Consider the following 20,384-nt stretch of genomic DNA (forward strand, 5'->3'; position numbering starts at 1 on the left):
TCTTGCTGGGGTCATTTGACCCCAGTATTCTTTCCTGCCATGGCAGGGGGTCGGACTAGATGATCTGCTCGGGTCCCTTCCGACCCTAGAAACTATGAAACTACTAGGAATGGAATAGCAAAATTGGGTTCTGGGCTTCTTGAATTGGTCTCTCTGGAGCCATGTTCCAGGGCATAGCATACTGTTTGCCTGCATGCGTGGAGTAACTGCCTTCTCACAAGTGAAGGCTATCAGGTGAGCATTTGGGGTGAGGGCTGGACTCTGCTATTTCTTGGCCTGACTCTTCCGTGTAAGCTTCCTGTATTGCCACTTATTACTGACAGTGGTCTTCCCTTAGTGTAGAGTTGCCTAGCTATCTTATTTTAACCAGGCCAAGCCAAGAAAGTTATTGGTATTACAGGAAGCCTCATTTTTAATATAAGGGATTTGTGCAGGTAGAAGACCAAAGGGGTAGTCAAGTGCTCTCTAGTGTGGACTGCCATAAGTCTTCTGATGTCATGCTAGTGCAGTTAATAGTGTAGGAGAAATGGTTCTTACTCAGTTTTACCAATACTATTCCATCTGAACAAGATAATAGTTAAAAGCTATTCTACTACCAAGGTTTCCCTTTTCCAAGGAAAGGAGTTGATGTCTAGTTATTGCCTTAAGTTTTAAACAGGGCTGGGGGAAGGGCTCTGGGAAGCTGCTGTGCCAGGAACACCAGCTGGAAGAGAAGTTCGCTTGTTGAGAGGGGCACAGTGTCTGTCCTGTTCATACAGAGGGATGGTAAGCATAGAATCAAATGAGTAGAGCCCACTTGTTTGTTCACATGATCTCTTCTTTCTGTAGGACTTGTTGAATGAAGCCAAGCAGAGACTTGCCAAGGTGGTAAAGGATACTGCTAGGTACCAAACTCTACTAGATGGACTAGTTCTACAGGTAAAATACTCCAACCACAGCAAAAAAGCTGTCTCTTCAGTCCTACCTCAAGCATGAATGCACTCTGGGAGTACTGCTGCAGTATAGAGATCACTAGAACATGTGTTTTCAATTTATTCCCACTAGACCTGGAAGTCAAACTTCAGCTTTATGCAAGGCCCTGTTGTCTGAGGTGTGCCATCTAGGTTCTTGAGAAGTTTCATATGAATGTGAGAGATGGTTGTCACAAACTCACAGAAACAGTAACTGGCTTCTTAAACTGTCATTGCTTCAGGATAGATGAAAAGTAAACACAAAGGAGTATGTACTTAAGCTTTCACTACATATATTTGGGATGAGCTCTTGAAATGCATGCTTGTTAAAAGCTTTTTTTCCCAACTGAATAGTTCATGATCCTGTCTGTTTGCATTTCAAATTCTAGATAGTGAGCCAAGACTTGTGTGACTATAGCTTTGTATAAACTTAAGTGACATAGTACATCTAACTAGATCTGCTTCACTACCTCCATAACCAGGCTTCAGGCATTGGATGTTACTTTGGTCAAAATATTTACCTTTTTTTCAGAAATATAGCAGCTACAAACACCAAGGTTTTAATGGAAGCTTACTACTTTAACTGTGCTAGCTGCTATGCTAATACAAGAGCCTGAAACAGGCGCTACCTTTTTGCCAAGAATTCTGTTTTTATTTGTATGCTCCCGAGCTTAAAATAGCAAAGACTCTCCAGCACAGTCAGTTGCCTTTCCAGCCTTTTTATTAGCTTTCTATTCATTCCCCTCCTTTGCTGAGCTCAGACTTGCCAAATAAGGTTGCATTATAACACTGACATAGCACAATTCAGTAATACAGGTAGCTTTTAGCCCTGTTTATTGCTGTGTGTTTGCATGCAATAATAAACCTGCAAAGTGGGGTACATTTTGCCTAGAGTCACAAATTCAGGGCATTCTAATCTCTCACTTGTCTGCATCTTTCTATAGAACTTCAGTAGAGCTGGAGATCACTGGACAGATTTAGAATTGTTGCAGACCTTAAGAAAAAGCTGTGCAGGGTATTTACATAGATGCAGCTTGCCTGGTCCAGCTGGAAATACTAACGTCCCTCAACCTGCCTCTCTTCTTCCATCCTTCAGTGCCCATCTTGGCCAGCTCTAACAGCATTTTATTTACAAATTTGGACTGTCCAGCTTGTACACAGTACAGTCTATAAGTTCTTACTGGTTTCACATTATTGATCATAATAAGTTCTATCTTGGGATGACTGGTAAGAGGGCTTGTAGCCAGTGGACAGTTTGATAGTCAGTCAGTGAGATGGGAAGCTTCTGCCATTTCTTGGACTTTAAACTAATTTCTCGTTGCATTGTGGCTAATGAGTTATAGTGGTGCTAGAAGTTTCCTTCATCTCTATTTTAACATAATTGTTGTTTTGCACAGGGATTCTTTCAGCTGCTTGAGCCTAAGGTGTTTGTTCGTTGCCGGAAACAGGATCTCCCTTTGGTAAAGGTAAGACTAGAATGGGAAACAGTGTCTCCATAGTTAAAAGCATGGAACTCATACTTGAAACCTGGCAGGCAAAGTCCTAGTGCAATAAAGCAACTTGCTACCAGATTAAAATAAATAGATAGAAGTGTTGCAGTTACCTGATCGTTGGTATTGTACACTTTTCAGTTCAGGAAATGTCTTTTGTTTAGAAAGTGCCTTGGGCCTTCTTCCAGTATAAGGAATGATGACAGGAGTTAAATGGCTTTTAAAAGTAAGTCTCTTCCAGAACAGGGTGAGACAAATGAACAAGTCCATGAGTTCTGGCTCTTCCCCTTTTCTTAATATGAATTTGATGGTAGTCACACGCACCCATGTCTGAGCAAATAATTCAGTTCACCCCAAGCTCTCTGACCTTAACTAAGGATCTATTTCTGTTCTAGACTGCTGTACAGAAGAGTATTCCTGCCTACAAAACTGCTGCAAAAAAAGACATTGATGTTCATGTTGACCAGGAAACGTTCCTACCAGAGGAAATGTAAGGAATTTGGCAGACATTGGTGCTGGATGGTAATCTAATGCAGTTCTCTAATGAGCTGTTAGTTGTTGAGGGAGTGTGAATAAGCAACTCTTCTGGAAAAATGAAAGTAGTACCCTCAAAGCATATCTGTTGCTGTTTAGTGATAGCTGGCACCAGAGAATCTGCATGTAACTAATTCTTACCAGGCTTAATTATTATAACCAAGTAATGATGTTAATAAGCAAGCAGACATGCTTGCAACCTTCCTAAACTAAACACAGACTTTGGGGCAGATTGTCTGCAGTCAACAGCAGGTAGAAACATGGCATAACTTTTACAGTCCTTGAGTGGAGTCTGAGGTTCAAGATAAAGCAAAAAAAAGAGTCCTAAGGGCTGATGCAAGTTATAACTTTCTTGTTACATAGTAAACACCTGAATAAACATCTCAAAATAAGATTTAGTGATAGAAACATAAGAGTAAGAAGAACTAACTGGATTATACTCCAGTCTCTGTAATTGTCTAATACACAGTTGGATGCAAAGTCCAAAAAAATCCATAAAATATTTACTCTGGCCTCCCCACACATCACAAGCCTCAAAGTGTCTGCTGAATTCTTTTGTGTTGTTTATTTGTTTTGTTATACACACAGTATAAATGGTGTAAGAAATGTCATTCTCTTAAGAATATTTGTAGGCTGCTCTCTCTCCTCCCAAGATCTGAAAATTGTGAGACATTTATTGTATGCTGTGAAAAGACTCAATGCCTCAAAGTGCAACTTCTTTGTTGCTCAGATCCCTACTGGCCAGAGCATTATTAGGGCTAGTGTTGCTGTCTAAATAGCAAGAGCAATGCAATTCAGACTAAAGTTTGCTTAAAAATGAATAGTGGGCAGCACCATTGGTTCGTTGTCTTCTTGACGTGCATTCAAGCATGTATTTAGCTCTGCCAAGTTATGATACGTAATATTGAATCGTTTCTCTCTCTAGCGCTGGAGGTGTTGAAATCTATAACAGCAATGGGAAAATCAAGGTTTCCAATACTCTGGAAAGTCGGCTGGATCTCATAGCCCAGCAGGTAACTTTGGGGAAAGAGAAGTTGAGGTTGGGAAGTATCTATTCACCCAGCTCCCTTTTTGTGCCTTCATCATCTTCCCAACATTGGACTAGCCAAGTCTTGCTGTTAGCATCCTTGAATTTCATCAAAGTCCAAATCTTCAAAGTAAGATTTGTGGCAGTCTCGTGTTTTAGGTAGATGACAAGCAAAGACTCGTAAATTCAGCTGTCCTGACTTGTGGGAGCTTATTTATGCCACTATGTAGTGCCTACATGAAGTCTTTTGCATGGGGAATATAGACTTCCCTAGTCAAAATGTCTAAATCTAACCTAGATATAGATTAGTCCACCCTAAACCCAGAACAATTTTTTCAGTACAGAAATTATCTGAGATAAATAGTAGATTTAGCCCAGTCTGTTCCCTAGGGAAAAATGAATCCTTCTGGCCATGGTCATTGCAATATTCATTCAGGACTGCCAGTCTGGCTATTGCCTAAATAGCAGCAGCTCTCTGTTACTTTTTGGAGTTACCTGGTCCCTCTGCTTAGGATCTTGACTACGCTGACACAAATCTTGTGTTCAGTCATGTCGGCAACATGGAGCTGTTTGGAATTTTCCTGAGCTATTTTTGTTCTTGGCATATCACCCACCGGTTCCTATAATCAAGCAACTAGGTGCTCAGTTATTTTACTGCTCCTTAAAGCAGACAGTATATGTGAAGCATCTTCTAACACTCTTGTGCTTGTTCTTGTGCTCTCTCAACAGATGATGCCAGAAATCCGAGTGGCACTCTTTGGTGCCAATGCCAACAGGAAGTTTTTGGACTAAACCTCTTTGAGGAAATGTGGAATCTGTTCCACTGCCATACTGAAGAGATGCAAATGTGTCTGCTAACTTTAATCTTGAAATGTACCTATTCAGTGCTCTGTGTCATCCAGTTTATGTTCTTCAGTGGAATAACTTTTGCATACCTGCTGTGCTTAGCCTGACTCAATTTTGTGGTGATTTATGTATTGATCAAAATGAGGGGATGACCACCTCATCTGGAAGTGACACTAGAGAATGGAGACTGTTGGGCTTTTGGCTCTGTTCTGTGCTGCTTTGGCTATAAGACTAGTGGTCCAGTTAGGCCAACTCATTCTGTTGGCCACTTGTGTTTTCATGTTACCTAGTCTTTGACCATACAATATGCCCATGGGAGCTCTCTTTCCAATTAAGGCCTTCAGTGTTGTGCAGGGAGCATGCATTCCTCCCCAGGGTCAATAGTCTGACTTGTGTTACTTGGTCAGGGCCAGAGTTTCCTGTTCTGTATATGTGATTTAAAAAAAAGAAGCCTGAGCCTGTACTAAAATTAAAATAAAAAGGTGCGTGTCTACAGAGACCTTTTGTAATCAGTCTACGGTGCTGCTATCGAAGTGTAACTGTGATGAAGGGTGGGGCGTAGTTGTTTTATCTACTGTTCAGGCAAGTGCATCGTACTCTTCAGCACAAGTACTAGTTCTAGAGAACAGTAATACAGAGAAAAGTGACCCTCCCTGAACAGTTGTGGTACTTATATAAGTCAAAAGCTGCAAACCACACTAATAGGATCCTCATTCTCCAGATGTTTGCTAGCACTAAGCAAAGTAGTTCATTCCTATCAGAGCTGAATTGAAGGCTGCTTCCCATTTGAGCTGGTTCCTGTGTGGAAGGAATGATCCCAGCCAACCTTTTGGTTATTATAGTATTTTTGTAAACAGTAACATCACCCACTATTTCAATAGCAGAACTAGCTTTGTGGCATACTTTAATAAATGACAACTATAAAGATGCATATGAACAATAGTGGATAGACTATACTATTAGCTTGCAAACTAATGTATCTGTACTTGACAACCTGAAAGTCACAGTGGGGCTTGGATGGAGTAGAGAACTGAACTCCCTAGCAACTAAGTAAATGTACTTTCCTGGGAAAGCACAGAGATAATGCACAGAAAGCTGCTAGCACATTGATGCAGCTGGATTTAAGTGATATGTGTATAAACATAAGATCCGCTCCACTTCAGGGCTGTTCTCTAGGATTGTTTGAGGTTTGTGTTGAACCTGGAGGCACTCTTCAGTTCTCAGCTGACTTGTATGATTTGCAGTGTCCTGTCCTGTACATACAGTATGCCTTGTTCCTTGTATTCAACTGTTTGCCAGTCTAAACTTGCTGTTATACAGAGTTCATCCATTGATGTACTCTGTATTACAAGTGGTTCCCTTTTCTCTTAAATCCTAGTTGCACAGCAGGCAACAGAAGTTTAATTGTGGGAGTGAATAGTGTTAACTTAAAAATACTCTTAAATAAGAGAATCCAGGGTGATCTTCATTCTTCCAACAAGGAGGAACAAACTAGCAGCAAAATGTCTCTATCTTCTGTTACTAAGCATATAACTAGAGGCAGTTAGTGGGGGGAAGAATGGTCAGTAGATGTGACCCTGCCCTAAAAGGTAACAGACAGTTTTTCAGTCACTGAAGAGCTGCACCTATTCTGAGCAAACTCTCTTGCAAACATTATGTAGCCTAAATTTACAGCCACACAGTAATCGCTCTCTGAGAGCTTCATAGATGCTGTTTCTTAATCTGCACATAATACTATAATGATACAAGACAATTCTGAAGTTCCTGAAAATACACCTGAACAATAGTGCCAGTACTGTACCTTAACACCTGGCACCATTCCCCATTTTATTCCTCCAAGACTCCTACATTTATAAAGCCAGTTTAAATTTATTGATGCTTGAGGGAGCCTGTTCCTGTCACTCTTAGGTGTAGTGTGCTTCACGTTGTGCAATGAAGAAATGGGTGGTAGGCTGCAGCAGCACTATTTTATAAAAACACTGTCCTGCAACACTCAGTTTCTGAGTATGCTACAAGCTATTCTCCTTCTTTGTAAAGACTACACAAGTGACTTACAGCCTTACTTCTCTGAAATGGCAGGTCTAATGTTCCTAAAAGTGCCAAGTTCTGACACACTTGTAGCTGGCCCATTTGTGTAGTGAGGGTGCAGTGTGTTTGCCTCCATGTTTTGCTTTAGCATAGCTGTTTGGTTTATTAGCTTTTGTGCTTATCTAAGCATTAAATCTAGTTGCTTTTGACCTTCAGTAACTGCTGCCACCTCCCTCCTAATCTCATTGTAAATGTTCTAAATTTTTGGCTGCAATATATTAGCTTCCAGCTTCATTGCACAAACCAGAATCTATAGCTTACATCCAGATCCTGCAGGGGATGAACAAAACTTCTAGCTTTGTTGTAACTCACTGACCCTTCTGTTTAGACACTGCTTGCTAGAACAAGTTAGTTTGAGCTTTTTCTTACTGCTCAGTGAGTCAGCTGGATCTGCCTCCTGCATTCTTGAAACACTCAACCGGCTTTTACCTTCTCTGCAAAAGCAGGGTAAGAAACAGCAAGTTTAGACTGGCAAACAGTTGAATACAAGGAACAAGGCATACTGTATGTACAGGACAGGACACTGCAAATCATACAAGTCAGCTGAGAACTGAAGAGTGCCTCCAGGTTCAACACAAACCTCAAACAATCCTAGAGAACAGCCCTGAAGTGGAGCGGATCTTATGTTTATACACATATCACTTAAATCCAGCTGCATGTTATCTTAAAAGGACTAGCATTTTTCAGAGAAGATAATGAAGGAGACAAAATAGTCCTTTCCCTTTTATAAATGTGCAGTGATCAGCTGTAGCACATGGAAACAAAAGGGTACAAGAAAATAAAGCCATAATGGCAAATAGCCCATGTCCACCGTTGTCTGTTGCCAGGGAAAGCAGAAGGTTGTGTCAAAGTCACAGCATGGATCACAATATGGTCCTGTCCATTTCTGGTCATTCTGATTCTGGAGAGATAGGGAAGTAAACTTGTGGGATCTTCAGCCTGGTCCTGCTTAGCAGAAGCCAGTGCTACTGGAAATATCCTAAAATATATTCTCCAATACCAATGAAATAGACCCCTTGGGCAATGCCAAAGAGGGGAGCTATAACCATGGCCCGGCAGATTGCCCCCTTCATGAAGGCAGCAGGACCCTCATGCATCCAGATTTTCCTGTATATTAAAAAAAAAAAAGGAAAATTATGTGGCTGAACAAGCAGCTCTATGTGTTTTATACAACTAGTTAAAAGTAGTAAGGGGAGAGAATTTACTCTTGGGCCCCATCCACATAAGCATGGATGTTTGGTTCTCCAGGAACAAGTAGCAGCAGCACACCTTGCACTACTGCTACTTGTCTCTGGGAAGTGCCCATGCCACATGCACAGTTGTGCGTGACAAACTACCCCGGATGGGGTAAGGGAGGCTGGGGCCAGCACGGCTGGCCCCAGCAGCCTTTCCTGGGGGCTTTCTGGGGCTGCAGCAGTGGCGATTCTGCTGCTTGGAGCCTGGCCAGCAGCCTCAGTGCAGTTCTGGGAGGCCCTGCTCTGCTTTTGAGTGTTGCATGCTGCCCGGGCGTGCCTTTTTTTTCCATGGGTTTTTTTGACCCTTGGATATCCACGTTATCCTAGGATCAAAAAAACCTGCAGAAAAGCACGCAAGGGCAGTTCTCCCTTGTGGCGTGGAAAACATCTGAATGTGCAGTATGCGGGACTGCAGATGTGTTTGCAGCGTCACATACTGCATGGCTGTGCTCGTCTGGACACAGCTGCATGTTTAAGGGTAAGAAGAGGAAGGTCCCATTCTCATTAAGATTTCACATTGAAAAATCCCAAAATATATGCAAGTGCCGCTTTCTATGGATTGTGCAACAGTTGCACAAGCTGGGAAGGTCTTTGGGAAATGGTTTCAGCACTTTCCTCCTACTGAGCACTTCATCTGAACAAGTTGTAAACCACTGGATTAACATCACTCCCCAGTGGACTGTCTGAAGTACTTGGCTTGTGAGACGTGTTAGTTCTGTTGCAGACTAACTCAACATGAGGCATATCAAGGACACTATGGAAAAATCATTCTTTTATCAGCTGCTCCATGCTGGAGGAGTAGTCAAAGGGAAGTTCTGATTCATTCTAGGACTAAACTGTTCCATCAGAAGTCCTCAGGGAATTTTGCAAAACTGAAAGAGATGGAGTATCTGCTAAACCCCCACACCGTGAACTAACCAAGAGCAGTGGGCACAGAATTATGATACATTAGACAGGCAGAGGGGGAGTCTTCTGGCTTACCAGGCACAGTCAATGATTCCATTGTACGTGTCCTCTCCCAGGCCTTTCTGCAGGGTTTGAATTCGGGTTTTTAGAACTAAAATGGGCAGAGTGTAGAAGATACATTTCAGGTTTCCAACACCCCACTACAGCATCATCCTATGATCTAACTTCTGTGGGCTTTTATAAAACAAATGGGGAAATAAGATAACCACAACACCCTGTCTGTTCTTCCTGCACTGATTCACTTCGTGACCTAAGACAAACCACTTCGCTTTTTGGACCCTCCATTTTCCAATCTACAAAACAAAGACCATGGTATTTGTCCACCTCTGTCCAAGCATACAGATTCCATAGTGAGGGAGGTAACAACAAACTCTAAGGTAGACTCTTCATAAATCCTTGCCAAAGTCCTAATATGTCAGGATAGGACTAAAAAATGTTCCAACACATCTGAGACACTACCCTTTTTTCAGATCTGGAGCATTAATAAATGACCCATTGAAGAGGTGATGAGAATGGGAAACAGAGGAGATACTAAAGCAGGGGTCCAGCCATGGAGGAAGCTGCACTGTGGAAGAGAGAATTTCCAGGGAATAGAGAACAAAATTGTGATTCTGTGTAGCTGGCATGGAGAAGCTGAATGCCAGCGTTCTAACAAGTCACAACACGACTCAAAAATGTCATCACGCATCTGAGTCACTGCCCCTTTTTTAGATTCTGGTTTTCACAATGGAGAGATCTGAAAGTTAAGCAGAGACGCACATGCTGCATGAGTGATGCCTGGAGGTGCTTGTGAATTTCAATGCGAGAGAACCACTAGAAGAAATAACTAGGAAGTGACTGGAAGAATAGAGACTTCAAACTGCTCAGTAAGCTAGTGAGGTTTGCATGAGGCTGTACCCTCTGCAGGGAATCTCTGATCTGTCACTGTTTCAGATGGAGGGTGAATGCTATTCATCATGCAAACTGAGAAGCAAGCTGGCTGATTCTCCTTCCCTTATCAGAGCTGGTTGCAAGCCAAATACAACCGCATGTATGGCAACAAGCATGTTGTGTGTAACTTGTTGCATATGCTAACAAGAATGTTTTGTTTAAAGGATAGCGAGCGATGTGACCTCCAAGGACAGCACCTGTAGCTGTCGGGTGTGGAAGCTGCCAGGATTCTGAGCTGTGCATATATAGCACAACACAAGCCTTCAGGGAGTTCCAGAGTTCAGCACCCATCTGTCGCAGCCAGCTGTTCTAAGAGGCCGCCAGCAAAGAGCTGATGGTCAGAGGTAGCCTATCTTTGGTCATTGCTATGGTACTGCCACTGTGCCACCAGCACCACCTACTCTCAGAGCTTCTGCACCGATATGTCACAATGGACTGGACCAACAGATTTTGGGAACGCATCTGAGAATGAGCAGCAGAAACTGGCTAAGTCTGGGGACATGATATAAGAGTAACCAAACTCCCTAGATCAGGGGTGGGCAACATGGTACATCTGGCCAGACTCCCTTTCTCAGCAGCCCCTGCCCTTGTCTCTTCAGCTGGTTTCCATGGAAACCCCAGCAGCAGTGGGGCCGTGACATCGTGGGGCCAGGGTTTCCATGGAGACTGGCCCCAGCAGCACTGGCAGGGTATGTGACTAGATAGGAAGCTGCCCTGGGGCCAGGACTGGGATTTTGCAGTGGTGACACCGTGGTCCAGAACCATGACAGAACCACAATCTGCTGCCTGCATGCCTCTGCTTGGGCAGCAGATCTCAGTTCTGCCCCAGCTCTGGACCATGCTGTTACCACTACAAGATCCCAGGCCCAGAGCAGCTTCCCACCCAGCCGCATGCCCTGCCAGTGCTGCTGAGGCCAGTTCCATAGAAACCCCGGCCCCATGCAGTCATGGCCCCACTGCTGCTGGGGTCTAAACCAACCACAGCAATACAGGCAGGGGATGCTGGGAAATGGAGTTTGCCATGGGCCCAATCTGGCCCACGGGCCAGATTTTGTCCACCCCTACCATCTCCATCTCGTTCTTCTCCTGACACCTGGCCATACCTTCACACAATACTTACCGTCCAGGGGCGTCACTGTCACAGCAGCCACAGAACCTGCTACACAGCCAGACACAAAGGAATGGAAGAAGGATGCCTTCTCTCCAGTGTGCTGCTCCCCATGTGTGTTGATGTTGGCAAAGAGAGGGAAATAGATAACGGAAAAAGGCATATCTCTGTTGGCAAGAAGGGGAAAAATTAGTTAAAATCTAACATAGACTAATACCACACTCTTCACTGACAGCTAGTGTCTGATGAGAGAAGGTAAACACAGCTCTTCTTTATCTTAGCCCTGCAGGTGCTTGTACAACATAGGTCACCATTACTACCTAAAATGGAGAAGAATTCTGGATCCAGTGGTTTTCCTATTGCAATGTAGGACTAAATGAGGCAGGGCAACTCTTCAGGAGGTCAAAAACCTTCTGTCCAATGTGAATGTGGATCTATCCAGGGCAGATGTGTCCAAGATATGGATCTATCCAGGGCTGGATCTGGTCTGCGGAGCTGTCATGTGGCCTGCTGGAAATTTGGTGGTGGGACAATCAGTAGTAGCATTAATTGCAATGGCTCCTGGAACTTCAGCAACCACCACTTGTCACATCACTAAATTTCCAAGCTAAGGAGGGTCCCAGGTCAGATCTGGAGCATGGATCCATGTCACCCCGCTCGTGGGTTTACCTGCAGGCTGAAAATCTGTCAGCAAAACAAGCCACAGCAATTGATACTAGGCCTCTTGCCCCACTGCCAAATTTCTGGCCCTGCTGGCAGCTGCACAGACCAGATGACACAGCTCTATAGGCCAGATCTCACAGACAGATGGGCTCCATGCTACTTATCCAGCCACCCATCTGTCTTTGCATGTCAGACAGCCTCTTTCCCTTCTCCTCACCTGAGCAGGGTGGCTCCCAAGCCCTTGTACAGGCCTGCTAGTCCCTGGATCTGCAGCAGCTCCTTGGCAATCACAGTGGCAGAGGGGCGCCTGAATGCTGAGGTGGGCTCAGTGGTGGAGGCACTGACTGGTGGTGGGTGGGAGGAGGCTGTCATTGGCCCATCTGCTCCCAAAATCTTTTGCTGGTGAACAGCTAAAAAACAAAGGGAAAGAATTAGATTGGCCCCTGAACTGGGAGGCGTGAGACCCCTTGTATTTTGTGGAGCTCCCCCAACCCCAGCAATCTGTGCCTGGCTTCCCTGGGACCCACTACTACACTGGTAACCTCTTCACTGGCAACCAGCTCAATAGCAATCACTGCCCTGTTAGACCATACCATACATTAGATCTTGAACACTCACGTGCAGCACAGAGCTGAAAGTTCAAAGTATAGCCTGTCATTCTCCCTATGAAATTTCCTCTGTTTTTCAGTTCAAATTATACTTTCAAATCAATTTTATCATTGCTGAGAGAGTCTGGGGGTGCCGGAACTGTAAGTTATCCTCACCATCATTCCCTCTGATAGAAAGGCTGGGACAGGAGTCCCTGGGGGCTCCCCTGAAGCAAGACCTGAGATGATGGGGCTGCAGAAGTCTCCTCTGAAGCACCGTGAGAGATGTATTCTAAAGGCTGCTGCAACACCAGGGAGATCTCTAGAAGCAGGCAGCAAAGGGATCCAGTGCATAAAGCAAAGCAAGAACCCAAGCAAGCTCCACTCCCACTGCCCCAGCCCAAAACAGGGCCTCACCCAGCCGTCCCACATCCTGGAGCTGAATTTTCAGCATCTCCATTGGGGAGGTGACCACCACTTGGCAGGTCCCAGCTCCACAGCCAGCCAGCATCTCCCTGGACAGTGTTAGGTTCTTTCTGCAGGGAACAGTAAAGATACAAAAGGAGTGCATGGCAGGCACACACAGACTGAAGCAATTAATGGGGAGTACACAACCTTCTCATGTTACTCCTTGTTACTCTCAGGCCATCTCTGCATGGATGGTTTCTTACAGGTTCACACAGACATAGCCTTCTTACAAGAAATAGGTTAGACAGAGTAGTTCACACATCCACTCAAAGGAGAACAGCAGGATAGACATCTACAACATTTTCTAAACATGCTCCCAGCACAAAGAATATATCCACATACCCATTCATCCACAAACACATCAATCATTCTAACACTTGTCTACAAAGGCCTTAGCTGTAAGGAGATACATATACAATCTCCCACACCCCCAAAACAACACAAAACAACCAGCAAACCTGACCATGTTCTTGATTTTGCAATAATGTACCTAGAGAGCAAACTCTTTCCTGACCTCAGCTGGTGATCAAGTTAAGTCTTGAAGCGTGAGATTTTACATTTATGCTTCTTATTCTAGTTACTGTACTACTAAATACCGGGTCTCAGATGTTTCAGAGAAAGGCAAAAGATTCCCATAACATTCCTGGACACATTCCCCCTAAGCACCACACAATATAACCACCAAACATGCACACATAACACATACTGTATATATTGTATGCATACCCACATGACTACACACATGCACAACTACACATTCACACAATGATAAGGATCTACATAAACACAAAATTAAACATGCCTGTTCAAATAACTTCATACGAATACCTCCACACCTCCCTCCTCCCCCATTCCTACCCATAATTAACTGACTTTTTACATGCGTAAAGCTGAATTTAGAGAGTGACGTTTCCTCCATACCCATCCTGTGAGAGCAGCTGTCGGAAGAAGTCATTAGCAGCCAGCTTGATGGCTTTCTCTGGAGTGACTAGCATCAGGTTCACAGCAGCTCCTAGGTAAGGATAGGGAACGGGAAAGAGTTAATTCTGTCACATTCTAATCTATTAAAATCCCTTGAATTAGGCCAAGTGAGAAGTAAAGGGAAATTATCCTGTGCACTCTACTCTGGAGGCCTCAGCTAGTAACAGGTCAAAAGGGCAGAAGAGGAAGAGCATTTCAAAGAGACAGCAATGGAAACAGAGCCAGGCCTTGGGGGCAAGACAGCCTGAAGGTAAGGGCTGGGAATGCCTGGGAGCCTGTGTGCTGACAGACAGCAGTGCTGGCAGACTAATGCCTGTGGAGCAGTAGTAGTTCCACATGGCGCTTCATGTTGATCCTTGGGATGAAATGGTTTGAACATCAAGCAGTGGGATGTTGGCAATATTATGAAGGGGCAGCTGGGACCAGCCTGCAGGCCAGTGTCTCCAAGGAGACACAAAGGGCCCTGTAACTTTTGGGGCAGGAGAGGATCTCCGTAGACAAAGACTGTGGAAGGTCTCCTACACCCTCAGTTCTGCTAGAGTTTAGGGATGGGCAACAACCCAAGAAGTCAGTGTCCATCTACTCCAACACAGTACCTACAGAAATGAACCAAGCCAGAGAAAGGAGTCCCCAGCACCACAGTGCTGTTTCTAGGGGAAAAAATTCCTTCCTGGGTCCTTCTATCCTAGCATAACTACGTCTGCTCTTCTTATTAGCATAAATATGTTGTCCTGAGCATGAATTTATATAGTTGTCTCACTAATACCCTGCAGCAGGGAGTTCCGCATGTTACATGTATATTGGGTAGAAAGGCACAGGGTGTGTGCTTTTATCCATTTTCAATAGTTAGTCTTTTGGTTTCTTATAAGAGGAAGTACAAAAAAAATGGAGCAACAGCTGACCTTTCTGTTCCTTATCTAATATTTCTCTATTATATTGCCTTGCTTCTGATAATTTCCATTGCTTTTCTCCAAATCATTTCCTTTCTTTTGGGTCCAGCATTTTCCTTTTCATTAGCTGTCAGCCCTGCTTACCAAATTAAAGCAATGTTTTTGTGTGGGGCTGGAATTAAAGGATGCCTTTATTACTGAGGGGCAGGGGAGAGGCATTCAACTGGAAGTTTGCTCTTCTGCAGTGAGGCTGAGACAGGCTAGAACTATGCATTGGAAAGTTGCTCCTTAAATTCCCTACAGAAACTACCTCGGTATATGCCGAAGAATCCCTCTGAGCGCAGAGTCTTCACCAGGCAATCCCGCCTAGAACCAGAGAGAGACAGAGACAGGGTGAGCTACCCCAAGACCATTCTTTGGTTCACTACCAACAGCTCTGTTACCTTAAATACAGCTGCAGTTTATTGCCTCTGTAAGCAGCCTTGAAAGGGCAACGTGGTCCTGCACTTAGTGGATATGCCAGCCAGCCTCCTCCAAGTGCAGTGGTACCTGGATATATACAAACATCTTATTATGTTACAACATGGCTGCACTTTCTACATAGGGCATGGACAGAAGTGCCACTTGAGGGAGAGAGCCATTCCATGTATAACACAGCGGTGGCTGGCAGTGTTTTAACAGAACAGGGACGCTTTAGAACACAGCCTGGTTATACAAAAAGATAATGGCATACCTGTGGCCAGGAGGCAGCTACTCTGTCCCCAGGCGGTGGCCCCTTCTTCAAGTCAAAAACTTTTGCTTAGAAATATAAGGCTCAAGTTATAAACAATGATCGCTCCAGGTGGCAGCTGACTACACCAATGCTACCCGTAGCACAGCAGCCACTGCTCCCCCACGCACAGGAACTGGCCAGTTGTGCCTCTGGTAGTAGGGCATTCTTTGCTTTAGATTGAAAAGTATTGGTGCAGTGCCTTGGGACATCCCCTAGGTACATTTCATAACCATCTCTAGTGGAGAACCACTCCTCTACTGCACAGCTTAGCTAGCCAGGCTCCCAAGGAAAAAACCGTGGAGCAACTTTCTTACAGGAAAACTGGGCAAGAAACCTCTATTAGCAGCAACTAATTTAACCAGTCCTGACCCTTGAGTATTTCTCTTGTCCTGCAGCAGAGGAGGGCTTTGATTTTTAAGGCTAGAGGTGGGGTGGGAGGGTTTCATTTTGTTTTAAGTAGGGAGAGAAAATGCCATTCAGTGGAAGTCACCCTGACCTGAAGGAAAAGGTTCTCAAATCTCACAGCCAGCTAGTGGTCACATAGCCCTTCACTTCCAAGCACTTACAAGCATTTTTTAAGCTTAAATAATCATTACTGTTGTTTCCCTGCACCCTCTAGTGATCAGAGCCCGTAAGACAAGTGCCTGCTCTTTCCAGGAGTCTTTCTCCATACACCCAGAAGCCCTGGGAACTTAAGATATTTTAGCTCTGGAGACAAAAAATAGCATTGACCATGGAGGCTCCTCAAGGCTGAGGAATTAATAAGGGCAACAGCTGAGGAAATAATATTCCACTCAAGCCACCCTCAAGATTTTTGAGGGGCAGTTCCAGATTCACTCATTAGCACCTCCCCTTGGAGGTGGCGGGGAGGTGGTCTGTGAGCACATACATGCCAGTGTAGACTCCTTCTCTCTGCTGGTTCTGAAGACGGGTTTTCGCCAAATCAATTGGGAAGACGCAGGTCACCCCCACCAGCCCAGCCACTCCTCCATTGATCAACTTTGCTGGAAGACTGAAAGGAAAAGAAAAATGAAACACAGTAGGCAATACAGAGCGGGGCAACTCTCTGCCACAAAACAATAGCTGTTTCTCCTATTGCACCCCAGTCTCTCCTGGCTGACAGCTCAGGAGGGACAAATGCCATGCAAAGGGAGCTTAAGTCCTAAGACAATCGGGCAGCTTCTACCATCTGCAGCACCCATCACCAATTACTCAACTTCGATGCCTCTCCTCAGCACCAAAGTTTAGCACCTCAAATACCCCCACCCTCAGTGAAAAGAGCTAAATGTTGTTCTCAGATGTGTAGATCTGGGAAGGTCTCGCTTAATTCTGAATGTCAATTTAAAAACAGAACACCATAACACTTTATGTACACACACACAATTTTATTCAGAAAAATCTGATTTTGGCTATTGGGCTCTCTTCTACTTAAATAGTGAAGTAATAGGCCCCATCCTTTGAGCTCAGCCCTCTCCAGATTATTTCACTAATTAAGCTACTACACACAGGAGGGAGTGAAGAGGAGCTAGCAATGGAAATTTCAACTGCATAAAGAAAACCTGAGCAGGAGGGGAAAGGGGTGTTTGCTGAATAGCCACCAGGAAATTTTTGAAGGATGGTCCAGTGGGTCAAGACCCAGAAGACTTAGGTTTAAATTGTTGGTTTGCAACAGGTTTCCTGCACGGCCTTGGGTTAGTCACTTAGTCTCTCTGGGCACATCTACACATGCACTTTAATGCACACTAGCCGATTTTAATGTGTGTTAAAGCATCACTAAATAAACATGCCTTGTAGTTAATGCACATTAAAATAAGCCAATGTGCATCAAAGCATCACTAAAAACCATGGGTGCCTATATACAAGCACGAAGGCTGCTCTGATGCATTGTAATTACAGCACGTGAGAACAGACTCAGTGAACTGAATCTGGTTGAGCATGGTAATTATCACACTCCAGCCACCTCTGTGTTTCATGCATCAACATCCCCGTGCTTCAAAATGCCAGTGGGGGACTTTATCTAAAGCTTGTTGAACAAACTTTAGATAAAAGCCCCACCACGGCCATTTTGAAGCACAGGGACACTAATATATGAGATGTTCCAGGCGCTTTAATTAAAGCAGTTCTTGAAGCCACTTTAATTAAACCATACCCCTCCTCCACCTCTGAGCCTGTGTACAGACACCCTATGCTTTTTAGTTAATGAGCATTAAGATTGGCTAATAGGCATTTTACCCCACAATGGAGATACTAGATTTAATGCACATTAACTAACGTGTGTTAATGCATGTGCAGACATACCCTCTGTGCCTGGAAAAAGTAAAAACAGCATGTCCCTCAATTGCTGGAGTGTTGTGAAGAAAAATCCCTTGAAGGCTGTGATGTACTAATGGGATCCAAGTACCAGTAAGTACCTTAGGAGCATAGACAGTGAAGCAGAGAGAGATGGAAAGCTGACTCAGGGGTGTCTTTGATCATTTTGAGGAGTGCTGTTCAAGTAAGCCTCCAAGGTAGCTCTGAAAAAATCTTAGCCATGGGGTTATGAGAAAATGCATCTTTACACACAGATCCTCATTGTAGCTGTGCAAGTGCTTCAAGTCTGTGAGCTTGGTGACTTTTTCCCTAGCAATGCCTGTATAATATCTCATGTACACTGTGCTCTGTGCCAAGGGCAGACAAAGAAGTTTGTACTTTCAGTCCTCAGTTCCTCCCAACTGCAGGATCCCAGAGGGTCAAGGACTTTGGGGAAGAAGGGAAGGCAGGCAGGACATGAAATGTGCCTATGGAAAATACATTAAAAAAACCTCTTGTTCCTGGTGACTTTTCTTTCTCTTTTCAAGCGCTTTACCCATTCCACTGTGGGAGACTCCAAGGCAGTGGACAGATCACTTGGACGCGGATCACAGGATCCTGCATGAACACTGACTAAAAGACTGCATTACCAAATGCAGTGACTACTCTGGAAGTGAAACATTGTTTGGTGCAGGGGCACCTGGAATTAGTACCCCTTGGTGATGTCAAGTACAGAAACATACCATAGGGAAACCACAGACTTTGCTTGGGCCCTGGAGAAATTCAGGAGATATAGAGGAAGTCACATCAATGGTCAAGAGAGACACCAGACTGAAGTGAAAAAAAACACTAAAACTTAGTTTGGCTGGATATAGACACAGGCCAGGGGAGTTTCCAGTCTCACTAGAAAAAAAGTGATGGAAGAGGGGGGGAAAAAATCCTATCAAAGAGTTCAAAGATCAAAGAATCAAGAGAAAGAATAAAAAGAAGTCAGGTTTAGAAAATGGGTATAGGTCAAGCATGTGGTCTGGGTCAAAGAGCAGGAGCCAAGGCAGTTGAGAGGAACTGATGAGCAGGAAACACTTACCATCCTTTATGCCCTTGGACACTGCTGGAGGTAGTGGGGGCAGTCCTCTAAGTGTGAGCACTTGAGATGCATGCAACCTCACAGCAGAAGGTGGATATTAAAGAGAGTGAATATGTTCTTGAAGGTCAGCTCTGTACAACAAGAGAAGTTGTACAAGGTCTTGCCCTTTTTAGGGGACTCTGTTCTTTCAGGTCTCATTCCCAGGGCATGGGAACAAGGACATTGACAGCTGCTTTCCCATGTCCTAGGTAGCAGACACAGAAGAGTCTTGCAGCTGCCCTGACTACTGATGACCATCTTCTCTCTTACAGCTTCTTTTCTCCTAATTATCCTACTGGCTGGCTGTTTGACAAATACCTTTGTTTGACAAGTACACCCACTCCATTCAGCAGCATGTGCTCAAACATGATAGAAGGGACACTAAGGCCCTGGTTTTACCACACCTTGATCTAAGCCTAACCTGAGCTTGAACCTCAGGTCTAATGCAGAGTCCCCAGGGTGGGCTGGGAAAGTTGCTAAACAACAGACTTAACCTGTAGTCTGCTTGGCTGGCAACTCCCTCTCAGACTGGTTAACTGAGCACATCAGCCCATACGCTGTAAAAGCTCAGTGTGTGTGTATGCCTCCCACATCTCCATCTACAAACTCATTGGAGTGGCACTGCCCAGCACACTCATGGGACAGCTCAGGCAGGGCTCAAACATACTGAATGGGTGATGATACCCCAATGGTGGTGCAGTTGTTGGAACAACAGCAGTAGGACTAAGATGCCTGTTGGTGCTCTTAGGACCTTTCTGGATGAATTAAAGCTGAACTCTTTGTAAATGCACAGAAGTCACCTGGGTTTTCCTGCACTCCATCATCCAAAGCGATGTGAAGAGCAGGCCCACTAGCTCCCAGCTGCTGCAACCGACATCCAGGAGGCAGTTTCACAAGAGGCCACAATTACTCACTGAAGGGTAAGAAACAATGGGAGTGACACTGACCTGATCTTCTTCTCGCTTCCCATTGTCCCCTGGGGACCTTGTTCCTTGGCTGCTGCTGACACAGGGAGATTCTTTCTCCGCAGAGACAGAGACGAGCTTCGCTTTGAAAGGGGCTGCTTTGTTCAGCTGGGAAACAGAACACCAGATCTTACAGCAGCACTTATCATGTGCTTCAGCACCTAAGGGCATATCGCACATACTGCAGCTCTGGTAATTACACCCAGGGCCAAGTAATACATCAATCAATAGGAGCACAATTCATCATGCACTTTGTATTGCCTCCCCTGCACTCCGTCCATTAGCTCTTCACCCAAGGGACCAAAGTCTAACTTCCCAAGACTCTGGGCAGCCTCAAATAGCCACTATTTTCTTTTCCTAATCAGTTCACCACAGAAACATTTCCTTTCCTCCTGCTGTGAAATTCACCCTATTACCCAAATTACCCCTGCCATGGGGCAAGGTTCCCTTCTGCACCATTCTCATGCTC

The 20,384-nt window shown here is 44.6% G+C and overlaps 2 protein-coding genes across 2 annotated transcripts in view; one reads left to right on the top strand and one right to left on the bottom strand.

The window, feature by feature from the left end:
• Nucleotides 1-5,346, top strand: part of ATP6V1E1 (ATPase H+ transporting V1 subunit E1) — a 12,575-nt gene extending 7,229 nt beyond the window's left edge. Inside the window, exons 5-9 of the mRNA XM_019544542.1 lie at nucleotides 829-918; nucleotides 2,348-2,416; nucleotides 2,836-2,930; nucleotides 3,900-3,987; nucleotides 4,731-5,346. Of these exons, the coding sequence (XP_019400087.1) occupies nucleotides 829-918; nucleotides 2,348-2,416; nucleotides 2,836-2,930; nucleotides 3,900-3,987; nucleotides 4,731-4,793 (405 nt within the window). The 3' untranslated portion in view covers nucleotides 4,794-5,346. The remainder of the gene's footprint in view (nucleotides 1-828; nucleotides 919-2,347; nucleotides 2,417-2,835; nucleotides 2,931-3,899; nucleotides 3,988-4,730) is intronic.
• Nucleotides 5,347-6,173: 827 nt separating this feature from the next.
• On the bottom strand, nucleotides 6,174-20,101 carry SLC25A18 (solute carrier family 25 member 18). The gene is made up of 9 exons (XM_019544543.1): nucleotides 19,898-20,101; nucleotides 16,425-16,547; nucleotides 15,074-15,129; nucleotides 13,814-13,904; nucleotides 12,842-12,960; nucleotides 12,055-12,247; nucleotides 11,187-11,341; nucleotides 9,152-9,227; nucleotides 6,174-8,042 (listed from the first exon to the last, which is right to left on the bottom strand). Exons 1-9 carry the CDS (start codon nucleotides 19,918-19,920, stop codon nucleotides 7,901-7,903), a joined length of 978 nt encoding a protein of 325 aa, XP_019400088.1. The 5' UTR covers nucleotides 19,921-20,101; the 3' UTR covers nucleotides 6,174-7,900.
• Between the last annotated feature and the right edge of the window lie 283 nt (nucleotides 20,102-20,384).

The sequence above is a fragment of the Crocodylus porosus genome, unplaced genomic scaffold (genome assembly GCF_001723895.1).
Source record: "Crocodylus porosus isolate Cpor-Errol unplaced genomic scaffold, CroPor_comp1, whole genome shotgun sequence".
Classification (NCBI taxonomy): domain Eukaryota; kingdom Metazoa; phylum Chordata; order Crocodylia; family Crocodylidae; genus Crocodylus; species Crocodylus porosus.